General features: G+C 42.8%; 1 protein-coding gene across 1 annotated transcript in view; it reads left to right on the top strand.

Annotated features, from left to right (window-relative positions):
• The window catches only part of LOC142423922 (aldehyde oxidase 4-like), a 91,435-nt gene that overhangs the window by 30,812 nt on the left and 34,182 nt on the right, over positions 1-26,441 (top strand). The window contains exons 11-22 of the mRNA XM_075529070.1: positions 1,346-1,497; positions 2,983-3,076; positions 5,803-5,912; positions 9,628-9,812; positions 14,641-14,803; positions 17,851-17,943; positions 19,341-19,510; positions 21,137-21,251; positions 22,152-22,274; positions 24,300-24,396; positions 24,830-24,954; positions 25,740-25,873. Of these exons, the coding sequence (XP_075385185.1) occupies positions 1,346-1,497; positions 2,983-3,076; positions 5,803-5,912; positions 9,628-9,812; positions 14,641-14,803; positions 17,851-17,943; positions 19,341-19,510; positions 21,137-21,251; positions 22,152-22,274; positions 24,300-24,396; positions 24,830-24,954; positions 25,740-25,873 (1,561 nt within the window). The remainder of the gene's footprint in view (positions 1-1,345; positions 1,498-2,982; positions 3,077-5,802; positions 5,913-9,627; positions 9,813-14,640; positions 14,804-17,850; positions 17,944-19,340; positions 19,511-21,136; positions 21,252-22,151; positions 22,275-24,299; positions 24,397-24,829; positions 24,955-25,739; positions 25,874-26,441) is intronic.

Raw genomic sequence — 26,441 nt, 5'->3', positions numbered from 1 at the left:
GAGTGAAGTTGGGAGGTATCTGATTGGGGTGAAATGGGGAATACCACAGTGCAACTGAGACAAGGAGCAGTTATCTATATCTATGTCATTATGGGGTGTTGTCAAGTCAACTCTGATGCCCGACGATCCTCTATGTCACAGGAGAACTACCCAGTGGACTTCTCGGGCTATACTCTCTCTGAGAGCTGACCTTCAGATCTTTTCTGCACCGAGGTGTGTCAGTTTGAACCACTGTCCCACCCAGGCTTTATACTTCCATCTACATCTTCATTTACAGCGGCAGCTGCCTCTGGATGTCTCCCTCCATTATAATTAGGCTGAGGAGGACAAGGGAGGTAGATTTTTTAGAACTAGGTCAGTTTTTCTTAACCTTGTCTTTATTATTGATGGTCTAAGTAGCCTTTTTAGATATATGTCCTTAATTGCCACCCACCCTGCCGTGAAATTTTAATGCCACAGATGTACTATATATCCATTTATATGCACTTTAGGGGGTTTGCTTCAAATAGTTCATTGAGAAATTGAATTAAGAAATCATGAAATTTGTCCATTCACTTTTTGGAGTCCTTTACTATATCTGTGTTTTATACAGAAAAAAAGAGTAAGGTTTTTGTTGTTTTTTGTTTTTTTTTTACCCTTTGGAGCAGTATTGCCCCCACTGAGAGCACGTAGGCTTAAGGACAGTCCTATTTACATCACTCTCAGTGAGCACACCTGCAACTAAGTCTGACTCAAGTAATAGGCAGGTGTCTATTGCTGCCTTCTTTATAAAAGAGCAAGAGGAAGAGAGGGGCAAAAGGACAGTGCAAAGGTTGCAGGTCAAATCTCATTTCAGCTGAAGAGCCTTTTAAAAGTCTCATAGGACCTGCGAACGAAAATACTCAGAGCCATGGAGTCAATGCCAACTTATCCTGGATGAAAGAGTAGAACTGGCCCCCGGCGGTTGCCAAGACCGTAACTGGTTACGGGAGTAGAAAGCCTCGTCTTCTCCCTCGGAGCAGCTGGTGCTTCTAAACGGCTGACCCTTCAGATCGCGGCTGAATGTGTAACCGCTACACTTCACAGGACTGGGATAGGATTGTGTTTGATCCGTTTACTCAGGAAAACACTAAGTGGGGAATACATGAAATAACTTTTTACTGCACCGCACATGTGACTGTACATATGCTCAAGAGAAAGGATTTGGTACTTAACATTTAGGAATAAAGCAACCTCACAGCTTTATCGTTGATGTTTTTATTCTAAGAAAATTTGAAAAAGGAAGATACAGCCTAAAGATGATTTCCATGCCAGCCTTTCTTGTCCCTGTTCACACTAAGCTCATAGTCTCACTTCTCATCTTCAGGGGTGACAATAGGCGCAGGACACAGCCTGGCCCAGTTGAATGATGACTTACTCTTAATTGTCTCGGAGCAACCAAAGGAGAAGACTAAGACCTACTGTGCTCTCCTGAAGCATCTAAGGACACTTGCAGGAGCCCAGATTAGAAACATGGCGGTATGTCCCCTATTGTCACGTAAAGTCACAGTTACAGGCGTTCATGTGGTTCTGCTCCGTTTTATAAAAAAGGTGCTGTGAAGAGGAATCTAAGCCAATGTTGAACAACTGTACAAAATGTGACTCAGTGTGCGTGTGTGTGTGTGGTGTGAGAAGTGGCGTATCACATATGCAATGATGGGATCGAGCCTGGCCATGCCTGTGAGGAGGGTGCCAGACCAGGCAGTGGTTCATTTGGCTGTGAGTGGGATTGCCGTGAGTTGGGACCAACCCAATACAACTTGACAACAATCTATATATGGGAACTCCAAAAGTTCTTGGAATGATGAAATTTTTCCATGAACTTTTTGAAGCCTCCTTGTGTATAAAATATATGTGTGTGTAGTGTATATACGTATGTGGACTCTAGTGTGTACGTATGTGTACATATATACACATACTCTGAAGTATGTAGCCTCTACTGTATATCCAAAGGTTTTCAAGTTCTAATCCTTCCCTATCATCGCTGAATGTTATCATCCTGGAAAAGCCATTTGACCTCTTCATTTTAAAATTTAGGGTTGAACCAAACGAGATTTCTCTAAAGTATTGTCTAGTTCTATGAAATAATTTTATCCAAGGCTGAATATAAAGCTTATGATTCTTTGGGGTAGTTCTCCTGCTAGGCCTTTACGCAGTGGTCAGTACCCCCCGCATGTCCATTCTTGAATTTCCCCCACCTAGCTCGCTTATTAGAGTTCCTTTTTTATTTGGAAAAATTTATTTAAACGACTTTCCCTTCCATGCATGATAGGGAATTCAGCAGGATTTGGGGCGGGAGCTATAAAATTCAGCAGAATTTTTAAATCCACCATGTAGTCTTTACTTTCTACATTTTTATGAAAGAATTCTATTGCATAGAAGCAGGAGACAACAAAAATGTAAGTACTATACGTTCCTGCTCCTGGGATTTTGTTCAGGCTCCACCTCATTCTCACACACGTTGGGCTTCAGTCTGAAAAATCAGCAGTTGGAGCTCACCGAGGTAAAGCGGTCCAGGCTGAGAAGCCCTCAGGGCAGGTCTACCTTGCCCTTGAGGGTCAACAGGGGTTAGCGCCAACACCATGACAGTCCGTGTAGAGCTGTCTCACCCCTTTAGCAACTCCTCTCTTCTCCTTAATCTCCTGACCCCAGCCCCAATTCCCCTTCATTTCCCCCTTTTTATCTTCACAACAAATCAACATGCATATAAGGAACCTTCTAAATAAGGACACATGCCTGCCCTCCTTGTTGCACACAGAGAACAATAGTCTCTCAGGTACCACGTTTGGACTGGGATCAGGGATGGGAATCTTGCACAATATTTTATCTAGTTCCATTCAGATTTCTCAAGACTCTTCCAAATCTTTCTATGAGACCAAAAAAATGAATGAAAAACGTGTACATCACTCGTTGTTTGTCAAGTAATTAAGTGTGGCTAGACTCTCTGTCACCTTTTTGTTTTAGACTCTAGGCGGACATGTGGTGGCTAGGCCTGATTACTCTGACCTCAATCCCATTTTAGCCGCAGGAAATGCTCACATCAATCTGAAGTCCAGAGGTGAGTTTTAAGCACTTTATAATCAATAAATGGACTCAAATGAACCACCCATCCTGACTATGGTGCAGAATTGAACATACTACACTCTATTATGTATACAAGGTCACCTTGAACCAGAGATACCTGCGCAGCTACTAACAGCAAAGTTCTATAATTATCACTTAGGTAGCTCCATCCATAAACCATGAACCAGCGACCCACGTGTACTTGATTCAAATCCAGCAAATAAGCATAAGCTCTATTTATACTACCCCAAACATAAGGCTGGAAGTGGGATCTGTTACCCTGCTGTCATATATAGATTATTACTCTGTATCCTACAGAGCAGATCACATAGTCTACTGACAATGTTTGTTAACTGTGTGGACACAGTTAACGTTGTAGTACCACAATGAAAAGAACAAAACAAACACCTCACACTTATTGCCTTTGAGTCAATGCCATCCATAGTGACCCAATAGGACAGGGTCGAGCTGACTGCCTCTCTGAATTTCCGAGAGAGTACCTGTTTGCTGAAGTAGAACCCCCCACCTGTCTTCCTCCTGAGGAGTTGCTGGTGGTTTCAAACTTCTGACCTTGAGGATCACTGGCCAATGCATAGGCAAGGCAAAGCCATTAAAAATGTAATGGCAGGTATCACTGTGATGTTGAATTTTTGTGGCCTATTTCATTTCATGGTTTCATGAAGATGGTCACTTTTCTTTTGTTGTTGATGGTGATCGGTTGTCCTCGTGTAGCTGATCCTTTAAAGAAGGATCATTTAAAGGAAGTGCATTCCCTATGGATGCTATTGTTAGTTTATAAGCCATTCTATTATGAAAGGTGACCTCTGGGAATGGCTTCATTTCCAAGGGAGAAGGGTATCTTAGCACGACAGTCCCCTAGTTTCTACCAGACCTTTGTGGAAATTTGTGTGCTGTCCTCCATTTTTGCCCCATTCTAATTGGGGCTTTCTATTGTGTCCCCTGGCCAGAACAGTCAGTCAGGCACCATCTAATTCTTCTGGTCTTCAATTAGAAGAGACTGGTTTGTGTAGACTATTACACGTATGGTCTCGTTTCTTCTTTGGGTCTCTGGTTAGCTTCATTCTCTTTTGCTCCAGTTGGGAACAGGCCAATAGTGGTCTGCTTGCTTGCTTGTTTGTTTGTTTGTTTGGGGGGAGTGTTTGACAGTTTTAAAACCTTTACTAGATAATCAGCTACTAGTTTTCATCCACATTGACTGTCTGTAGGTTTTTGAAAGTGGTGGCAGGCACGTAGGTAACCAATGTGTAGAGCTTGTTTGGGGAATCTCCATCCTCCTTACGTTTCCTGGACAACCGCACACGGATACAGTATGGGGCTCCAGATTCCTTTGGCCCCAACAGCTTTGCTGAGCCTGGTATCGATCCATCCATCTGGTGGACCCATCTCCTTTGACATCTCGTGATCACACAGGCTAGTGTACTTCTTCCATGTGGACTTTGTTGCTTCTGAGCTAGATGGCCACTTGTTTACCTTCAAGCTTTTAAGATCCAAGATGCTATATCTTTTGATAGCCAGGCACCATCAGCTTTCTTCACCACATTTGCTTATGCACCTGCTTTGTCTTCAGCTGGTGTGTTGGGCAGGTGAGCATCATAGAATGCCAATTTAATAGAAGAAAGCATTCTTGCATTGAGGGAGTACTTAAGTGGAGGTCCAATGCCCATCTGCTACCTTAATAGTAAACCTATAAATATATATGCACATAGATCTATTTCCCCATCCTCATATATAAATATATTTGCATATGTGCATGCCTTTATTTAGACTTCTATAAATGCCCTTTGTCTCCTAGCTCTCTACTCTGTTTCTTTTGACTTTTCTCTTGTCCCACTGCATGCTGTCTTCATTTGGGTTTCTGTAATTCCTCTTGGTTACATTACCCTGGATCACATCCTACCATGGCTCCTACACCCTCCTCACCACCGATTTGGATCACTTGTTTTTCCCTTGTCCCTGGGTTTGTTAACACCACTACGTTTCCCCCCACCTCCCCCTCTCCTATGTCCCCCTGAAACCGTCAGTCCCATTGCTTTCTCCTCCAGAGAAATCATAGATTTTAATGTCATAGATGAACTCATTGAATATGGTCAGCTATTTAATAAATAAATCTATATACCCACAATGCCGCCTCTGCTACCAGAGCCATCTCTGAGACTTTTGACAAGTCCCTTCACCTCTTTGGCTGTCTAGACCAGTTTTCCCATGGGTGAACGTCATGTCGTGCAAGGTTCTTGGCCAAACAATTTGAGAGATCCTCAAGGTTAAGATTTGTGAGTGGCATAACCTGGCCTGGACGAGACAGTATAGACATCCAAGACTATTGACTCTGACGCTGTCCCTTTTGAGATGAGGAAGCAAAAGAGAGTGGGAAATAGCACCCCTGTCTTTGGGCGCCCAGCCTGCACTCTCTTTAGAACAGACACATCACACCTGTCAGGGGCAGCTCATTCTCTAATGTGCTCAAAACCAACCCAAGCCAGCAGCTGTGGGTCAAGTCCATCTCATGGCAACTCCATGTGTGTCAGGTTAGACCTGTGCTCCATAGGGCTCCCAATGGCAATGATTCTTTAGAAGTCAATCACCACGTCTCTCTTCCAAAGCACTTCTGGGTGGATTCACACTGCCAACCTTTCAGGCAAGAGTCAAGTTATCCAGCAACCATGAGAAATTTATCCTAACCAAGGTCATTTTCTCTAACAGAAGGAGAACGGCAGATTCCTTTAAATGGCTCTTTCCTTGAGAGAGATCCTAAAGCCAACCTCAAACCAGAAGAGATTGTGTTATCTGTTTATATTCCCTCCACTACGCAGGTAAGGGTCTCCAGCTCCCTACCCACCCAGCGAAACCCAGCCCTGAAGCAAACCTGCATAGGGGCTGCAGGGGAGAAAGATGCTTTCTCCAGTTGCACTAACTGCTTCAGGGAAATTCTTGTTCACATAAAAAAATGTTAAAATCCGTGGAGAAGAAGGCGGGGTGGGGGGTGGGGGGTGTTGTAGCAGGGACCCCAAGCCCATCTGTAGACAATGGAACATTCCCTCACAGAAAGGTCACAAGGAAGGGATGAGTCAACCAGGGCACACTAGAGCACTGATGAAACACACAGTATTCCTCTGGTTCCTTGAGGTTTCCTCACCCCCCACCATCATGACCCCAGCCCTGCCTTTCACTGCAGGCTAGACCAGAGCAAGCATACAGGTAGAGATAAGAGGTAAGAGCTGATGACTCATGGAATCCAGGAACAGGAATGGGAGTAGGGGGAATTCAGGAATACCAGAAGGGTAGGGAGAAGGTGGAGAGAGGAGGGGACACAGAGGGAATCGATTGCCATGATCAACACATAACCACACCCGCCCTTCCAGGAGGACAAACAACAGAAGCCATGGGGGAAGGGAGACAGCGGTCAGTGTAAACAACTTTTTTAAAAGAAAATAATAATTTATAATTTATCAAGGGGTCACAAAGGTGGGGGGTGGAATTAAGAGGAGCTGACACCAAGGGCTCAATAGAAAGTAAATGTCTAGGAAATAATGATGGCAACATATGTACATATTTGATACAATTGATGTATGGGTTGTTACAAGAGCTGTAAGAGCCCCCAATTAAATGATCTATCAATAAATAAATCAATAAAAACTCCTGTGTGTTAGGTGTACAAAACATGGTTAGCACCGAAATTATAGACCCTTGCAGACACCGCCCCTTCCCCCAAAAAAGGAACAGTAGTAAAACTAATGATAAGAAATGAGTATGGGGGAGACTCATTATCGGTCAACTTACAGAGCTGGTAATACACATACAGAAAGACAGTGATGATAAAGAAGGTTCATAGATGAAGGGCATGGAAAATATGTTGGAAATTATAAAGCAGCAACACATCTTTATACCAAGTCACTAGAAACTTGGGAAAGCATTTAATTAGCATTGAATAAAGCAATAGAAAAAAAAACACTGCCATTAACTTATTCCAACTCACAGGGCCCTTTAGGACAGAGTAGAACTGTCTCCCAAGGTTCCTTAGACCGTAAGCCTTTATGGGAACAGACAGTCTCATCTTTTCCCAGCAGAGCAGCTGGAGGTTTGAACCACTGACCTTATGATTAGTAGTGCAATGCTTAATACATTATCCAACCAAAACTATTTCTTCTTCTCTCTTTGCTCACAGGGAGAAACCTTCTATATCAGAGCCCCATTACAGCTTTCATGGGCCCTACGTACTTCTGCTTTCATAGATCCCTTCTCCCATTAAGAAAATAATTTTCAAAATTCTATTTCATGTTTGTGTCAGTATATAGACAATCTAGGCTGGGTTCAATATTATATGATCATTAATATTCACATTTCTAAAAGGAGTTAAAAGATTTTCATGGATTCCTGAAAGCTTGGGTTCTAGGCATTGTGGCCTTCCATGCCTACTGAGACGTCATGTCAGTCTTACAAGAAGAAAGCCTTTCATTATGACGAATCACATTTCTGGTTTCAGATAAATACATGTCTTGGCTCAGACTGAGTAAATCTATAGCCAACACCACTCACAGCAAGTTTCTGATAAATGGGAAACTCATCGTCATAAAGATATGCCCAAGTCAACTGATTTTTATTAATCACGTGCCACTCTAAGTGCCAGGCACAGTGCTAAACCAGGAAGACCCTACGGAAATTAACCTGGAAAAGATTACAAAAGTTTATAAGTCCTAGGATTCTGTCGTAGATGGTCTCTAAATCTACAAGAAGAGGTTTGAACTTGGAGATAACTAATAACCACAGAGCTCCAGGGTGATGCAAATACTGGATCAAAATGAGTCACGGTGGTTTCCATGGCAACTGATTTCTTAAATAATCTCAAGTCACAGTTGAGTAGAACGGGCGTGGGAAGTTCTGATTGTGGAGATAGCCTTCTACTCAAGTTGTTCAAAGAGGAAGGAAGGCTGGAAGGATGAGCATTCGGGTCAGTGGAGAGAAGGCAGTAGTCAGTCCAGGTGGGAGAACAACAGGGGAAGGGTGACAGAACATGGGAAGCAGAGAACAGGGCAGGGCAGTCAGAGTGGTTAGGAGGGAAACTGGGGCTCCATCACCAGCAGATCGATTGCTTTGCCAAGGATAGTTCAGGAATATAATAAACAGGATACATTGGTTGGGGAGAGTAAAGTTGAATGACCCTTGACCAAGCTACTTGCTGCCAGAAAGTCAATTCCAACTCATAGTGACAAGGAAGAACTGCCCCAGTGGGTTTCTGAAAGTGTGTTTCTTTACAGGAGTAGAAAACCTCATCTTTCTCTAGCCAAGAGGCTGCTGGTTTTGAACTGCTGACCTTGTGGTTAGCAGCTCAACATGTATAAATGAAGAAACAGAAAAGAAAGGCCCACCAAGCATCCAAGTTAGCACTACCACCAGTTTGATAGAACATCTCGAACATTTCCTTATCAACTTTGCATTCTCTATCAAAATGGGTGTGATTATTGATGGGACCAGGATGGGAGAATGCAGACTTCATCCCTCCTCCTTCTCCCCAAGATGCTGACCACACAATTCTTTCCTAGTTTTAATGTTCCACATCAGTAAGGGCTCACCCACCCAGAAAAAATGTTCACTGTCATGAGATTTAGCCTAGAACGACACATTGTGGCCTCTAAAGGAAATTCGAGAACATTTGGTTCCATGGTTTTGAAATGTGTTGGGGGTGGGGGGCAGATTTCCACCGTAGAATTCTATATTAAATAAGAATATTCATACAACACTAAACTCTGAAACAGATAAAAGTTGAGGTGTGATAGTTCGATCTGGAAGGTGCCCTATTCATTAGCTCCTGATCAACATTACCCTTCTTATTTTACAGGAAAAGAAAATTAAGACCTAAAACTCATGCATTAATTCAGAGTTGAGAAGCAGTAATGCTTAACAAGGGATCCCCGGTGGCATAGTGATTACAGGTTGACCTGCTAACCCTAGTTCGAAACCACCAGCAATTCAGCAGTTCAAAACCACCAGCCACTTCTCAGAGAGAGCTGAGACTTTCTACTCCTATGGGTCACTATAAGTTAGAATTGACTCGATGGCACTGAGTGATTGGAGTGCTTAGCAGATAAGCGTCAACTCTGAAATCACATTGCTTGGGTCTAAACTCCAGCCCTGTCATTTACTGTGTGACCTTGTGCACATTACTTAAGCCTATCCATTTCCTCATCAGTAAATTGAGAATGAGTAGTGGTTATGCCTTGGACTGGGATCCGAATGGTCAGCAGTTTGGAACCACCAGCAGCACTGAGGGAGAAAGGCTGGTCTTTCTACTCCCATAAACAATTACAGTCTCAGAAACCCACAGGGGCTTGCTATGAGCCAGCACCAACTGGATGGCAGTGAGAGAGCACATGTGGGAAGTACCTGGGACAGTACCCCACATATAGCCAGTACTCTAACTCATGTCACTTACTTGGGACATTCCTCATGGGAAATAGTCACCAAAGTCATCGATGTACATGAATAAGGGAGATAAGCAATAACTTACATCACAAATATTTTCTATCTCAGTGGAATTTTGTGGCAGGATTCCGGCAGGCCCAACGTCAGGAGAATAGCTTTGCCATTATTAATGCCGGGATGAGTGTGGAGTTTGAAGAAGGAACAAATACTATCAAGGATCTTAAGATGTTATACGGCGGCGTGGCCCCCACTATCATCTCTGCAACTCAGAGCTGTGAGCAGCTCATTGGAAGGTAAGTCTGAACATGTCTGTGACAGGGAACGCAGGCCCTTTTCTTGTGGTTTTCTTTCTTTCTTTTAAATAAAAATAGTGCTTGAAGAATGTTCTTCTGATCATAAAAATGGATATGTTCATTTAAAAATGTTAAGCCCTACCAAAAATGGATCAAGAACGTGAAAGTCACCTGAAAGCACACGCCATTGAGACCACGGTTCTTCATTGCCGGATTCTAAGATTAATGCACAGATCACATGATCCAAATGAAGCTTATCTTGAAATTTTCACTTTCATGAACCTACAAAATAAGTAAATGTTTCAAAGACCGTGTGCTGAGATCCTGAAGTCACACTGAATGTGATTAATTAGTTTACGATGTTAAAGGGTGCTCTTCCTGGGAGTCTCAATTGTTCTAATATTTGGAAAGTAAGTTCTTTTTCATTCTTCTAACCGGCGCTTGTGCAATCATTTTTATCTACTCATTATATTCATTGTCAACAAGTAAAACTCAAGCCATCGTTTCCCTTAGGTAACTAAAACAACTTGACGTCTCCAAAGCATTTATGTCGAAATGTTCCTTTGTGAAATATTGCACAACTCTCTTCTTTGTTTGTATGACGGACTATTTCCTTTGCCTTTTTCTTGTTGCCTGTGTATGTCTATAGGAGTGTCTCAGTGTGTCTTTCTTTTTTATTTAATTTTCTCCTCTCTCACTTTTCTTCCTTCTCCCCAGCCTCACTGTGACCTTCAAAGTTGATTTCTTTTGTTTGTTTGTTTATAATAGTGGTGTCGCACATTATTTGTCTTTACAAAATGCACTAACTTTGCTGAGCATAATGTCTTCCAAATTTGTCCTTGTTATGAGGAGTTTGACAGTTTCATCCTCGCTTTTGAGGGACACATGATATTTCCTTGGATGTGTGTACCAGAATCTGTGTGTCCATTCCTCCACTGACAGGCATTTGGGTGGTCTCCATCTTTTTGCGATTGTGGAAAGCACCGCGATAAACATGGGAGTGCATATCTCTCTTTGTGTTTTATTCTTTGTTTCTTTGAGGTATGTACTGGGTAGAGAGATTGCTGGGTGTGTTAGTCTAGGTAAACTACAGAAACAAATCCACACAAACTCATTTATGTATAAGACAGAGCTTTATATAAAGGGTAAGTATACATTCAGAAAGCATCCCAACCCAGTCCAGTCCAAGCCCATAAGTCCAACTTAGCCCATATGTCTGACACCGATCTACAAAGTCCTCCTCACTCTCACAAACACACATAATGACACCAAATGCAGGAGGATCACAGGCCAGTAGGTAGAAAGTTTTTTGAATCCAGTGAAGGCGTAAGCATCTCAGCGCTGGCAGGGGTCTCCACGCGGCTGCTCCAGCACCCAGGGCTGCATCAGGGAAAGTCCATGTGGCTTCTCCTCAGGGATGTCTCACAGGAAGTGAGCCTTGCGAGCTGAAACAGGGAACTGGCTAAGGCAGCTGCATCCTAGTCCGACCATCAGAGAGCAAGAAACCCAAGAACTAGAAGGCGAGGCTCACTGAGCCATTTAGCTCTCTTTAATTAACCCCACATGTGTTTATTGGCCAGGTTGGCACAATAAACCTTAACTATCTCACTGGGCCATATGGTATTTCTATTTGCATGTATTTAAGGAAATGAATGAGGAAAATACTATTTTCCATCATGACTGTACAATTCTGCAACCCCCTCAGCAGTGTATGAGGGTTCCACTCTCTCCACAACCTTTCCAGCATTTGCTATTGTCTGTTTCTTTGAATTTTGCCATCATCACTGGTGTGAGGTGGTAGCTTGTCATTGTCTTACTTTGCACTTCTCTTGTGTCTAGTAATCACGAGCGTTTTCTTCATGTGATAGCTGACCACCAGGAGGTCATCTTTGGTGAATTGTCTATGCCCATTTTTAAATAGGGTTGTTCACTTTTCTTTCTTTTTAAAAATTATTTATTTTTAATTATTTTATTGGGGGGTCATACAACTCTTACCATAATACTTATATACATCCATTGTGTCAAGCACATCTGTACATTTGTTTGGGGTTTTTTAAATCATTTTATTGAGGGTTCATATAACTCTTATCACAATTCATATATGCATCCATTGTATCAAGCACATTTGTATATTTGTTGCCATCATCATTCTCAAAACATTTGCTTTCTACTTGAGCCCTTGGTATCAGCTCCTCAGTTGTTGTTTTTTTTGTTCCTCCCCCACACTCCCACCCTCACAAATCATTTATAATTTATAAATTTTTTTTTCATGTTTTACATTGTCCAATGTCTCCCTTTACCTACTTTCTGTGGTCTGTCCCCCAGGGAGGGGGTAATATGTAGATCATTGTTATCAGTTACCCCTTTCTCCCCCACCTTCCTCTTACCCGCCTGGTATCGCTACTCTCATTATTGGTCCTCAGGGGTTTATCTGTCCTGGATTCCCTGTGTTTCCAGCTCTGATCTATAACAGTGTACATCCTCTGGTCTAGCAGATTTGTAAGGTAAAATTGGGGTCATGGTAGTGGGGGGAGGAAGCATTTAAGAACTAGAGGGAAGTTGTATGTTTCATTGTTGCTGCACTGCACCCTGACTGGCTCATCTCCTCCCCACAACCCTTCTGTAAGGGGATGTCCAGTTGCCCTCAGACTGGGTTTAGGTCCCCACTCCACCCTCCCCCTCATTTGCATATATATGATTTTTAGTTCTCTGATACCTGATCCTATTGACACCTCATGATCACACAGGCTGACGTGCTTCTTCCTGTGGGCTTTGTTGCTTCTCAGCTAGATGGCCACATGTTTATCTTCAAACTTTTAAGACCCCAGATGCTATATCTTTTGATAGCTGGGTACCATCAGCTTTCTTCACCACATTTGTTAATGCACCCACTTTGTCTTCAGTGGTCATGTCAGGAAGGTAAGCATCATGGAATGACAGGTTAATAGAAAAAAGTGTTCTTGCATTGAGGGAGTACTTGAATAGAGGTCCAATGTCCATCTGCTACCTTAATACTAAACCTATAAATATATGTACATAGATCTATTTCTCCATCATCATGTAAAATATACTTAGATATGTACATGCCTGTATTTAGACCTTTATAAATGTCCTTTGCCTCCTAGTTCTTTCTTCTATTTCCTTTTACTTTCCTCTTGTCCCACTACCATGCTCAGCCTTCAGTTGTGTTTCATATTCCTCTTGATTACATTGCCCTAGATCAAGCCCTTCCAGGCCTCCTACACCCTCCTCGCCACTGATTTTGGATCATTTGCTCTTCCCTTTTCCCTGGGTGTGTTAACACTCACTTACTTTTCCCTGCCTCCCCCTCTCCTATGTGCCCCCGGAGCCATCGGTCCATTGTTTTCTCCTCCGGATTGTTTATCCCACCTATCATATCTAGACAGACCTGCAGAGATGGTACCATGCACAAAAAACAAGACAGAGCAAAACAAAGCAACAAAAGAAAACAAAACAACAACAACCAAAAATAAAGACCAAGGACATAAATGAAAAGCCTGTAAATAGCTCAAGGTCTGTTTCTTGACCCTTAGGAGTGCTTTCTGGTCAAGTCTGATGGGGGGCCACACACTGGCCCCCAAATCTGCTTTTGGTATTCCCTCACTTTTCTTTCTTAAGTGTCACAGTTTTCTAAGATTTTAGAGATTAGCCCTTTACCTAATATATCATTGCCAAATTCCCCCCCCCCCCCGATCTGTGGATTTTCCTTGTACTCTTTAGATAAAATCTTTTGATGTGCATAAATGTGTATTTAGAAGGTCTCAGTCCTCTATTTTGTCCTGTGTTTTTCATTAAGTTTGATAATGTCTTTATGCTGTGTATTAGGGCTGTATATTTGTCCCTATTTTTCATTGATAATCTTTATAGTTCTAGGGTTTATACTGAAATCTTTAACCCATATTGAGTTTATTTTTCTACATGGTGTAAGGTTATGTGTCCTGCTCCATTCTTTGGCAGAGGAGATATAATTTTTTCCAGGACTATTTGTTGAAAATAAAAAGCTCTCTTCCCTATTTAACATGCCTTAGCCCTTTATGAAAAATCAGGTGTCTATATGTACTTGGTTGTATTTCTGGGTCCTCCTTTTTGATTCTCTTGTCTATCATTGTACCAATACCAAACTTCAATGTCTACGTTGACTATGTAATACATATATTTTAAAATCAGGGCACAAAAAGGCTTCCTCCTTGTTTCTGTGTTTTGGTAGTGTTTAGTTTATCCTGGGTTTCTTTCCATTAGTTTAGCTTTTATTTCTTTGAAAAATTATCCTGGGATTTGTGGTTAAAATTGCATTATATTTATAGATTACCTCAAGTAATGTTGACATTTTCACAGTAGTAAGTCTTCCTATCCATGAACATGGTACATTCTCCCATTTATGTTTTGTTTTGTTTTGTTTTTGTTTCTTTTGTGTGTGTGCAAGTTTTGGGTTTACAGCTATCTTCAGTAATTCAGTTTTTACCTATTTAATATAGTGCATGTTCTAACACAGTTGCTGGAGATCCAGCAATAAGCAAGACAAAGCTCCAGATCTCAGGAAACTTCCACTTATAGTACCTTTTAACCCAAGCTATTTGAGGCAAACCAACACAACCAGCCCACAAAATTCAAAATTATATTAAAGAAGGATTTGGCATAGAAAAATTGGGAGCAACTGTATTAGATACTAAAAGAGAGCCAGTGGAATATTTTGAAGATGTTTTGTTTAAATCTCAAAAGTGAAAATAGGTTGCTTTCCTTCTTTCCTTGCCCAATGTAGTGTTTGTTTTCGCCTCTTCTGTGAAACATCTCCATTCCTTCCTTCCAGACAATGGGATGACCACATGCTGAGCGACGCCTGCAGACTGGTCTTAAATGAAATTTACATTCCCCCAGATGCCAAGGGCGGCATGGTGGAATATAGGCGAACCCTGATCATCAGCTTACTCTTCAAATTCTACCTCAAGGTGAAGCGAGGACTGAACAAAATAGTAAGTGACTTCCCTGGGAGCCTGGGCGCCTTGACATGCTGAGCGTTAGTGTTCGTGTGAATGAGAATGAGACTCTGCCTGGTTTTATAATACAACATGGGCATGTGGTGGTATGAAGGATTAAGTGCGTGGCTGCAATAACAAATAGTGGTTGGCACCTACCCAGCAGCTTCTTTGAAGGAAAGCATGGCAGTCCACTCTCACAAAGAATACACCCAGGCAACATTGTGGGACGTGTCTACTCTACTGAATTCACATGAATTCTCTATGAATCGGAACTAGCTCAAAGGCACCTAACAATAACAGAAAGAGACCAAAGCATGTGCACAGGTACAGGTAAGAGATAAGAGCTCACGACACACAGAATCCAGGAACAGGAATGGAGTAGTGATACTAGGAGGGTAGGTGGAAGTTGGGGAGCAGTGGGGAGGAAGGGGTAACCGATCGCAATGATCAACAAATAACCACACAAACCCATTTCCTGGGTAACAAACAACAGAAACTATGGGGGAAGGGAGACAGCAGTTGGTGTAAGATATGAAAATCATAATAATTTTTAATTGATCAAATGGTCACGAGGGTGGGGGGTGTGGAAGGAAAAAAGAGGAGCTGATACCAAGAGCTCAATAGAAAGTAAATGTCTAGAAAATAATGATGGCAACATATGTACAAATATGCTTGTTACTTGGGGTATAGCTCAGGGGTAGAGCATTTGACTGCAAATATGCTTGCTACAATTGATGTGTGGATTGCTATAAGAGCTTTAAGAGCCCCCAATAAAATGATAAATAAAAATAATTTTAATAAAATAAAATAAATAATATAGTTTTATTAAAAATAAATTTAAAACTAACAGCAAGAGGAGCCTCAGAAGTCAAGTTTGGCTGTCTACTTCTGCAAGGCCCTAGCCTTGAAAACTCGATGGAGCAGCTCAACTGTGCACACGTTATTCCTCTGCATCCACTGGAATCTCCACAACGCGGCAGCACTCGGAGTGCTTTCTCCCTGCGTCTTCCATTTCTATCCGTCCTTCTTTCCCCTTCCCACCTGTGACTTTTGTCCCTGGGCAGCTGCTGCCCTTTTGGTCGTACATGGTTAATTGTTCTGAGACACACATGCCTCCCTGGTATTCTTGATCTACTTTATTGCCCTGTCTGTTTTGGTGAATGTTCAACCATGAAAGTTGCAGGCCTGAAAGATGTCAGAGGACCGACCGTATCTTGGGGATTTCACCAATCCCTATCCAATAAGCCTGGGCTTTTTAAAGTTCAGTTTTTGTTTTGTCCAGAATTCCTCTTCCACTCTATCCAAGACCTCCTATGAAGTTCACATGATCTCTTAGGCCTTTGGGCCATTGTTTACATGCCTCTTTCTTTTATTTCACTCTTGTTTGCTCCAGACAGGGAGAGACCGATAGTTGCACCTTAGATGGCTACTGCTCATAAGCTTTGAAGATTCCAGTCAACTCTCACCAAAGTGGGATCTAGAACATTTTCTTTGTTTTGTCAAAAAGCATTGATGTCCCCTGAAACTACGTTCCTGAACCCCCAAGAACACTTTGTTTCTTCAAGGTGTTTGGTTGTGGCTAAGAAGTTTTCATAAGTTTTACACCTGTATGCTCTATTAGGTTCTTAAATATGTTTGCAGCACATCTAATTAAATATATGAAAATATCTTCTGTCAAACATACATATTCATGGGTAAAGTCTAATTTACGAAGGCTGTAAATCTTTACAAAAACAGACTGCCATGTATTTCTCCCATGGAGGGCCCGATGTTCAAACTGTCCATCTGTCAGTTAGTAGCTTAGTGCTTTAACCACTGTGACACCAGGATTCTCACCAATAGATTACCACTCTTAAGGAGGCCCTCGACAGAGGGATTGACAGAGTGGCTGCGCCCAGCAGCTCAAGGGTGAGAACAATGCCAAGAACGCTGCAGGACCTGGCAGTGTTTCATTCCCTTGTATTAAGGGTTGCTAAGAGTCAGGGCCGAGTGGAGGGCACCAAACAACAAAAACAACTAATATTTGGTGTGTATACTCTGAATATTTCTCTAAAGGTGCTTATGTACATACGTCATCCAGACACAGTGTGCGTATACTTAGTAGAGCTTGCTTACTTCACTTCTAAGCCCCGTTCAATGCCATTAAATACTTCTCAATGAAATAATATTTAATGCTTGATCAAGCATGCAATGAAAATGTATTGATAGTTAGTAGTGATTGAAATACAAAAATTAGAAACAAGAATAAAGCATCAGTTTTTGAAAAATGGGACCTTAGTGATAGAAATGAAGCTGGAGATTGCATAACAGACTTTTGCAAGACCCATGATGTCTTCACTGCAAATACCTTCTTCAACTACATGAATGATGAGTTTGCACATCAATAAATAGATACTTCTATAAAACTCCTTCTACTGACTGCAGAGTATTATACATTTTGGATGTAGCATGATATGGCTAACCATTTCCTGTTGTTGGCTATTAAGATTTATTCTATTATTTTTCATTATGAAAATGAATCTCCAGTTGAACATCTTTGTAGGTCAAGCTTTGCCCAGTCGCTCAATTGCTTCCTTAAGATCTGTATCAAAAACTTTGGCCCAATTCAAACCCCAGCTTCCATTTACAAGTATATACTTGTGTGTGTGTGTGTGTGTGTGTGTGTGTATGTGTGTGTGTGTGTGTGTGTGTTTATGTCAGGGGGGGTTTCAAAAAGTTAATGGGAAAAGAATGAAAAACTAAGTATATATGTATATGTAACTATTAAATATATAATATGTACTTAAATTCCCCTTAGTCAAAAGGAGGCAGTGCCATGAAGATAAATTTTCACTTCTTCACATCCTATAAATGATGTTCATATTTCTGTGTGCATATAAAAATATAGTTGGTTTTTTTAAATTCCTGTTAGGCAAAGGATCTAGAAGCCCAGGCTTTATGGCAACAGAATTGGTGTCTGAGACGTGGGACACTCAATTGGATGATGTCTCTTAGACATGTTTTTCCAACCCAATCACTCAATCTGTACAATTTTTTTTCAGAACCCCCAGAAGTTCCCCGATATCCCAGAAGAGTTCCTGAGCGCTCTCAAAGAGTTTCCCATAGAGACACCACAAGGCCTTCAGATGTTTGAGGTTGGTGGGAAGGACTTTGGGGGAGTCAATCTGTTTGTGCATTCAAAATACATTCTCAACGACAACCAAATTCATTTGTTTTCTTAATTTCCAGTTTTCAAAAAGTGACTAGTTTGGTAGAAATAGAAGAGCGCTATAAGTCTTTTTGAGCACTACCTGAATTTCAAAACTATGTGTGTACACTCTCAACAATGGTAGCAACACTTTTTAAGATTGCACCTCCTTTGATTCCGCAACTTTATTTTGTATTCCTCCAAAGATGAAGTGCACGAAGTTTAGCTAGTGCTCCCTGCTGTCTGCCACACCCCACTTCCTTGGTTTGGCTTCTCTGTTTCCACTCAAGGGTGCACAAGAATGAGATTCTGAATCTCCTTGTTCCGCTAGTCTCGGTCTTGCTGCCTGAAATGCCTTGCTCTTCCTAACCAATGTCTCTGTCCTTCTTTTAACACCTATCTCCAACGTGTATTTTAACTTGACACGTGTTAGTCATGGTGGAGAGATGATGAAATGAGGAAAGCCCGAACATTTCACGTGTAGTATCCTCACCATCCTTGGTGTTCCCAGGCAGGGCCATGTGAGGAAAAGTTGGGGGTGCAGGATCCCAGGCACAATGATGGGGCAGATCCCCACTTTATTGTGGGTTTTCCAGAAATGTGACAGGAAGAGGCCACAGCACATGAGGATTTTATTGATCAACTCTATTTGAAACTCATGCTGGGGGTTTAGGTGTTTATCAAAGGTGAAAACATCTTATCTATGTGAGCAGACATAGGTAGAGAAGGGATAGTGTATGTGGATTTTAAAACACTGCTCATCATCATAGCTAGAAAATAGGGTTACCTCAATGGATCGCCTCCATAAAACTCCCCCCGGTTTGTAACAAGCCTGGATCTTTTCATTGTACAAATTCCCACCATTGCCTCTGAGACGATTTGCACTTGTAGCAACTCACAGATTTCGGACAGCGCCGATCTTTACGAGAGCAGTCTCATCTTTCTCTTACGGAGCACCTGTGGGTTTTCACCCCCAACCTGGTAGCTAGTGGCCTAGCACTGAAGTCACAGTGCCCCAGAGCAAATTCTTGCCATTGCTCTATGAATTTGACCTCAGCATTTCAATGCATGCTTGGGTGGATTCTGATTACCGGGCAAAATTGGAGAATGCTTGAGAAAACAGGAACAACGTCTTCTCTTGGTGTTTCGCTTTGCTTTTGAGGGGGAAGATAAGCAGCATATCCCAGACCCCAGTTCTCAATGGATATTCGTGAACTTTGACTTCCTCATATGAATACTCAATTGCCTGTAGTGTTCCTTTGTGAGTTAACCCGATGTATCAGACTCACCGTTCAGTGCACAAGGTTTTCTAGTGGTCGGTTAACTTGCTTTGTTCATTAACAGTGTGTGGATCCCCGCCAACCCCCACAAGATCCCATTGGCCACCCTGTCATGCACCAGTCGGCCATTAAACACACCACAGGAGAAGCTGTGTATTGTGATGACATGCCCCCCATCGCCCAGGAACTCTTCCTGGCTCCAGTCACCAGCACCAGAGCACATGCAAAAATCCTGTAAGGGGGGTACATGGAAAGGGGAAGGTGGGGGGAAAGGAAGTGCTGTTAACAAACCCAGGGACAAGGAAACAACAAGTGGTTCAAATTGGTGGTGAGGGGGGAGTGGCAGGCCAGGTAAGGAATGATCAAGGGTAAGGTTATGTAAAGAAGAGATATAGCTGAAACCCAGGTGGGGACAGAGCATGATAGTGGGGCAGGAGGAAAGTCAAGGGAAATAGAGGAAAGAGCTAGGAGTCAAAGGGCATTTATAGAGGTCTAGACAAAGACATGTACATATGCAAATATATGTATGAGGATGGGGAAATAGATCTATGTGCCTATATTTATAGGTTTAGTATTAAGGTGGCGGAAGGACATTGGGCCTCTACTCAAGTATTCCCTCAATGCATGAATACCTTCTTCTATTAAATTGGCATTCTGTGATGCTCACTCTCCCGACACAACCGCTGAAGCCAAAGAGGGTGAACAAACAAATGGGTGAAGAAAGCTGATGGTGCCCAGCTATCAAAAGAGATAGTGTCTGGGGTCTTAAAGGCTTGAAGGTAAACAAGCGGCCATCTTGCTCAGAAGCAACAAGGCCCACATGGAAGAACACACCAGTCTGTGCAATCACGAGGTGTCGAAGGGATCGGGTATAAGGAATCATCAGAAAAAAAATATCTTACCATAGTGAATGAAGGGGGAAGTGCAGAGTGGAGACCCAAAGCCCATTTGTCGGCCACTGGAGATCCCCTTGCAGAGGAGTCTAGGGGAGGAGATGAGTCAGTCAGGGTGAGATGTAGCACCAATGAAGAATGCAGTTTTCCTCCAGTTCCTAAATGCTTCCTTCCCACCAACTACCATGATCCGAATTCTACCTTGCAAGTCTGGATAGAGCAGAGGATGTACACTGGTGCAGATAGGAGCTGGAGGCACAGGGAATCCAGGGCATATGATACCTCCAGGACCAGGGGTGTGAGGGGCGATACTGGGAGGGTAGAGAGAGAGTGGGTTGGAAAGAGGGAACCAATTACAAGGATCTACATGTGACCTCCTCCCTGGGGGACGGACAACAGAGAAGGGGGTGAAAGGAGACATTGGACAGGGCAAGATATGACAAAATAATAATTTATAAATTATCCAGGGCTCATGAGGGAGGGAGGACCGGGGAGGGAGGGGGGAAAAAAGAGGACCTGATGCAAAGGAATTAAGTGGAGAGCAAATGCTTTGAAAATGATGAGGGCAAAGAATGTACAGATGTACTTTACACAATTGATGTATGCATATGTATGGATTGTGATAAGAGCTGTATGAGCCCCTAATAAAACGTTTTTAAAAAAAGAAAGCAAGAAACACAATGAGAACTAAAAGAAGAAAATCCTGTAAGAAAGACAAGATGTCCTTGTATCCCAGTGAATGTTACTGAACTGAACTCAAAGCTTCCTCTTGGGGAGTTTATTCAACATTTAAATTAAGAATACTCAGTCCCTCTTGGGAAGCAATGTCTTTTTTAAGCTGGAATACCTGCTACACCAAGACTCTTGCAGGTTCAGTCATGAGGCCCGTGGTGGTTTCTCTGTGTTTGAACCACTGTCCCTCCTGCACTGTGAGCCACCCCCTGCAACTTTCAAATTTCCCTCCTAGGTTAATAGATCCTTCCGAAGCCCTGGCGCTTCCCGGTGTGGTTGATGTGATCACGGCGGAGGATGTCCCGGGAGAGAATCACTATCTGGGAGAGATTTTCTATGCACAGAACGAGGTGTGTGGTTTGGGTGTGGCTTATTATTCACATGCTTTGCTGGCAAATGCCAAAATGATGATATTTTGTGAAGACACCAAAACCTGTCATAAAGACTGGGATAATCCAGTCACTCTACCTCAGTGGTTTTCCACCTCTCTCTTGAACTGTGTATCTCTCTGCGATTCCGATCAAAACTGAGAGGCCCTCTCCGAAACAACTCCTAAAACGTTATGAAACTCCGGCGTGATTGCGTCCGTGATGAATCACAGAACTGCCCCACCAGATTTCCAAGAGTGTAGATTTTTTAAAAAGGAAACAGACTGCCTCATCTTTCTCCTGCAGGGCAGCTGGGGTGGTCCAACCACTGACAGTTTTAGGCAACAACTAAGTACTCAACCATTGGGCCAGACCAGAGCTCCTTACTATAAGAAAACCAAAATCTTTGCCATTGAGTCGATTCCAGCGTACAGTGATCCTGTAGGATAGAGTAGAAATGTTTCTGGGGCCGTCTGAAGCTATAAATCTTGGCAGGAGTCGAAAGCCTCACCTTGCTCCCTCAGTGCCACTGGTGGCTGCCTATTGCTGACCTTGTAGGTAGGAGCCCACCTTGTAACCCACTGTGCCACCAGGGCTCCGCCGTCACATAGAGCACAGAATGTTAAAGAGCCAACCGAATGTCAAGATGGCTGGGTCAGGGTGTATGGTATGGGAACGGCAAGGAATACAATGGATCGTTTGACGACAGATAACTATAGGCAGATAATTCTAGATCCTCCTCCCCCATTCCACTCAAGCTACTGTTTTTATATTCTCATCATCTTTGTTTTAGACCAAAAGGGACTTACTTTAAGAATGTGGTAACAGTGTTTGCTTTACATTCACGTCTGCTTTACCTTATTACATGTGGTTTTTCTGCAGGTCATTTGTGTGGGTCAGATCATCTGCACGGTGGCTGCCGATACCTACGCTCATGCAAGAGAGGCAGCCAAAAAAGTGAAGATTGCTTACGAAGACATAGACCCAAGGATCATAACGATAGAGGTAGTGGGGCCTCTGTGTGTCCTCCGGCATGACTCGGAGGAGGAGAGTGCTTTGGCCAGAATTCAGCCCATCGAGTCAGAGAGCAGATGATTTGGGCTCCGCCTATTCCTTGTGTTAGCATTATAGTTTTCCAGGGAAGGTTCCAGCAATCCGAGCCTTCAGACAGGAGGAGACGTTTCCTATCTAGTGCCTCTGTCCTTCCTGAAGTGCTTCTACAGGGACCTGAGAAAGGAAACACCATGTCCACGTCTCTTCTCCTGGCCACTTGCCAAGTCATGGCCTCTGATTACAGATTAGCAACACCAGAGGATGGTTCACGTGAACTCATATTTAAAACTAGCCCCTGGGGAAATCCAGGCCATGATGAAAATCATAAGAGCCATGAACATTTACTGCCTTACAACCATCTGTCCCTCCTCCCAATTATCCAGGCCCAGCTCTGGAACCAAAGCTTAGATTTATTGTCTGACTCCACCACTTCATCTCTTCAAAACAAAACGCAAACATAAACCCACTGCTCTCTGGTCCATTTCTACTCATTATGACCTTAGGTAGGGTTTCAGAGGCCATGTTCTTTCTGGAAGCTCATCTTTCTCCCTCAGCACAGCTGATGAACTTGAACCACAGATCTTGTAGTAATAATACAACCCTTATCTAACCACACCTCTGGGGCACGTTCACTTCACCTCTTAATAGCTATTACAACGTTATTAAAGTTACTTAAACTCTGTGTCCACATCTTTAAAATGGTAATATAAAAGTCCATCCAAAAGATATGATGAGATTTACATGAGAAAACCACAATGCTTAGAAAGAATAGCATCTGGGGCATGTAATGTGTTCAATAGATGTTAACTGTTATGTTTTCTCCTGTTGTTGTTAAGGAGGGAAAGGATGTGTGTATTGGGCTCTCCATTCCCAGTTCCTTTCCAAGTACTGCTCCCATAGTCCGCTTTCAATAAATGTGTGCTGGACCCGGTTCCCTCTCTGAGCTTCCCCTGTCCTTCTCAGCAGAGCTAAGTTCACGTCTTATGTAGTTATCCTTTGAAGTGCCCTTTCAGCCTGGCATTTTCTTTTCCATCTTCCTTTCACCTCTCTTCCACGAGCCCTTACTATCTTATTATTGAATTTACTCAAGAACTACTAGACAGGCTCTAGTTATTTCATTTAATCGACCTACCTATGGTGGCACAATGGTTAAATGCTCGCCTGTTAACTGTAAAGGCAGAGACTTCAACACCCACACCCCCATCCACCCCCACACACTATGAGAAAGACCAGGCCATCTGTTCTCATGAAGATTGACTCACCTGCACCTAACGAACACCTAATTTTTCTAACCCAAGTTCATCAGACCATTTCCCCAATAACATCCCCTTTCGATAAGGCCCTGACTCCTTAATGTGGAGGTCTTTCAACATCCAGCTTCATTCCACCCAACCAAGTGTACTTCCCACTACTACTTGAAGAAAACATGCATGCCAGCGAGCCTGGTCTTGTCTAGCTTGTTGTCAGTTTCAGTTTGGGAAGTGCTCTTGACTTCAAATGATTTCCCCTCTCTTATCTATCCTAGTCCTAGTCCTGTCCAGTTCAGGTCACCTACACACAGCCCACCCCACTGGCTTCCTCCTTTCCCCATTACTTGTGTTGTTTCCCCTGCACCGTCCTAGCCCTGAAACTAACACCTAAAGAGCAAATGATCTTCTGTCACCATCAATTAGATCTCCACAGAATGGGGATCATGTTTATATGTCTTCATATCCCTCTCTGCTCCTCCCCAGAGCCCTGAACAAATCGCTGGGTCACCAATACCTGGCATCCATTTGCATAGACTTCTGCTGACTCTTCACACATCTGATTGTCTCACTGTGAAGATCTGGTAGAGTAGGACTTTGAGATTGATAGGAGACCATTGACTTATTTGTCATTGCTATTATTCATTGTTATACATTCTGGTTCATGACTTGCTCGAATGACCTTGGTTCACCTTTTTTGTGTTGTTTTGTTGTTTGTTTTCCACCACAGCAAGCCCTAGAGCACAATTCATTTCTTTCTGTTGAGAAAAAAATTGAACAAGGAAATGTAGAGCAAGCCTTTAAATATGTTGATCAAATCATTGAAGGTAAGTGATTGTGTTAGACCGGGTTGATTAGAGAAACAGGGATACCCATATGTGTATAAGAAAGAGCTTTACATCAAAGAGTAATCGTATATTGAGAACACATCCCAGTCCAGTCCAGATCAAGTCCATAAGACTGACATTAGCCCATAAGTCCAATACTAGCCCATAAATTTCTTTTCAGACCCACACAGCCACATGCAATGATGCAGAATGCAGGAAAATCATAGGTCGGTGGGTGAAAAGTTTTGTGGATTCAGTGGGGATGGAAGCATCTCAAGGCTGGCACAGGTCTCCGCTGTAAGGCTTGCTTAGGTCTCAGAATGGCTTTGGAATTTTTACCCCCAAGGGGTGACTGGTGGTTGAACCACTGACCTTGCAGTTCCACCAAATAGGAACTTTCAGTTCAATGTTTTTGTATGTTTTTGCCTCACAGGTGAGGTCCATGTCGAAGGACAGGAACATTTTTACATGGAAACACAGACCATTCTGGCTATCCCAAAAGAAGGCGATAAAGAAATGGAGTTGCATCTCGGAACGCAGTATACAACCCACGTGCAGGTCAGAGGACAGTGTTGGAAAACGAGACTCCAGTTGGTTGTAGGCTGTGAGGCCCTCGCACTCAGCACTCCACTAAGTGCCTTTTGATGCCTCTGCTCCCAAGCCTCAGACTCTCTGCACGTTTCCATTAGCTGAAGTTCAGAATGAAGAAAATGGGCAAATATTTCCTTACTCTTTCAGGGCAATCTGAAAATTGTGCTAACTTCCAAAACCTAGGACAAAATTCATCTTCTCTTTATCGTAATTGCTAGCGTAAAGCTTAATCTCAGAAGGTCAGTAGCCTTAGTCCTAGTTTTGCATTTTCTTTGGGGAATCATGTGTATTGCATTAGGATGTCTTCATGTATCCATGGTACACAGACAAAGAAGTCTGTTTCTGAGGCATTTTTATCTTCGTGTGTTAACCACACCACCCAGGAACTCAATGACCTCAGCTGCGAACTGAAAGGTAGAGGTTTATGTCCACCCAGAGGATCCTCAGAAGAAAGGCCTGGTGATCCGCTACCCCAAAAGCTCAGCCATTGAAAACACAGCTCTAGTCTGGCACACATGGGGCTACTAGTCTACTAACTAGTGGTGCTGGGAGGGTTGGGGAGTGTTGCTAATGAATAGAGGGTTTCTTGGGGTGGGTGGTGGTGGAAATGTTCTAAACTTAGATGATGGGGATGTTTGTATAACTCTGTAAATGATGAAGTATTGAATTAGTACATTTCTTTTACTAGGCAGAGGGAAGGCATGAGTAGAGACATCATTAAACTGTAACTTCAGAGACTTAACCTTTTGCAGGAATTCGTGGCTGCTGGGCTAAAAATCCCAAGGAACAGAGTTACCTGCCACATGAAACGAACTGGTGGGGCATTTGGAGGGAAAGTGACCAAACCTGCAGTGCTGGGAGCTGTTTGTGCCGTGGCTGCCAAAAAGTAAGAATGACACTATCTCTGTTCATGCCGCTCCTCCCAGCCCTGTGGAGGCCACCGGTGCCTTCAAATCTGGCACCCAGTGTTCATCCATTGGTCACAGTCCTTGTTGTCTCCCATTTTATATCCTAAAGGATATAACTTAGATGCTGAAGAAGGAACACTGAATATAGGACCTGTGTTGAAGTCCTGGCTCAGCCCATCCACTCACTTGCCCTAGCATGTCTGCCTCACCCCTCACCCACAGTGTGGGCAAAATGGTAACTGCCTGGCTCCCAGGATAGTTGTACAAGATAAATGCCAACCTCTTTTTAAAAAGTTATTAACTTTGTGAGATTTAACTCGGTGCATAGGCCTTTTTAAAAAATGATTGACATTGACTTTCTCATGATTGACATTGACTTTCACTTTTTTAAATGGTTATGATTTAAGTCATTAAAGTAAATCAAAATGTCATTGGATGAATGGAAGAAGGGTCAAAACCTCACCCATGAGAAAGACCTACCTTATCAAGAAGTGAGCCACTGGGGTCTGCAGCTCCCTGGGAATGTTTGCTCTGGCTCTACATCAT

The sequence above is a fragment of the Tenrec ecaudatus genome, chromosome 13 (genome assembly GCF_050624435.1).
Source record: "Tenrec ecaudatus isolate mTenEca1 chromosome 13, mTenEca1.hap1, whole genome shotgun sequence".
Taxonomy (NCBI): domain Eukaryota; kingdom Metazoa; phylum Chordata; class Mammalia; order Afrosoricida; family Tenrecidae; genus Tenrec; species Tenrec ecaudatus.
Note: the sequence above shows the minus strand (reverse complement) of the source record. Positions and strands in the feature narration are given on the sequence as shown.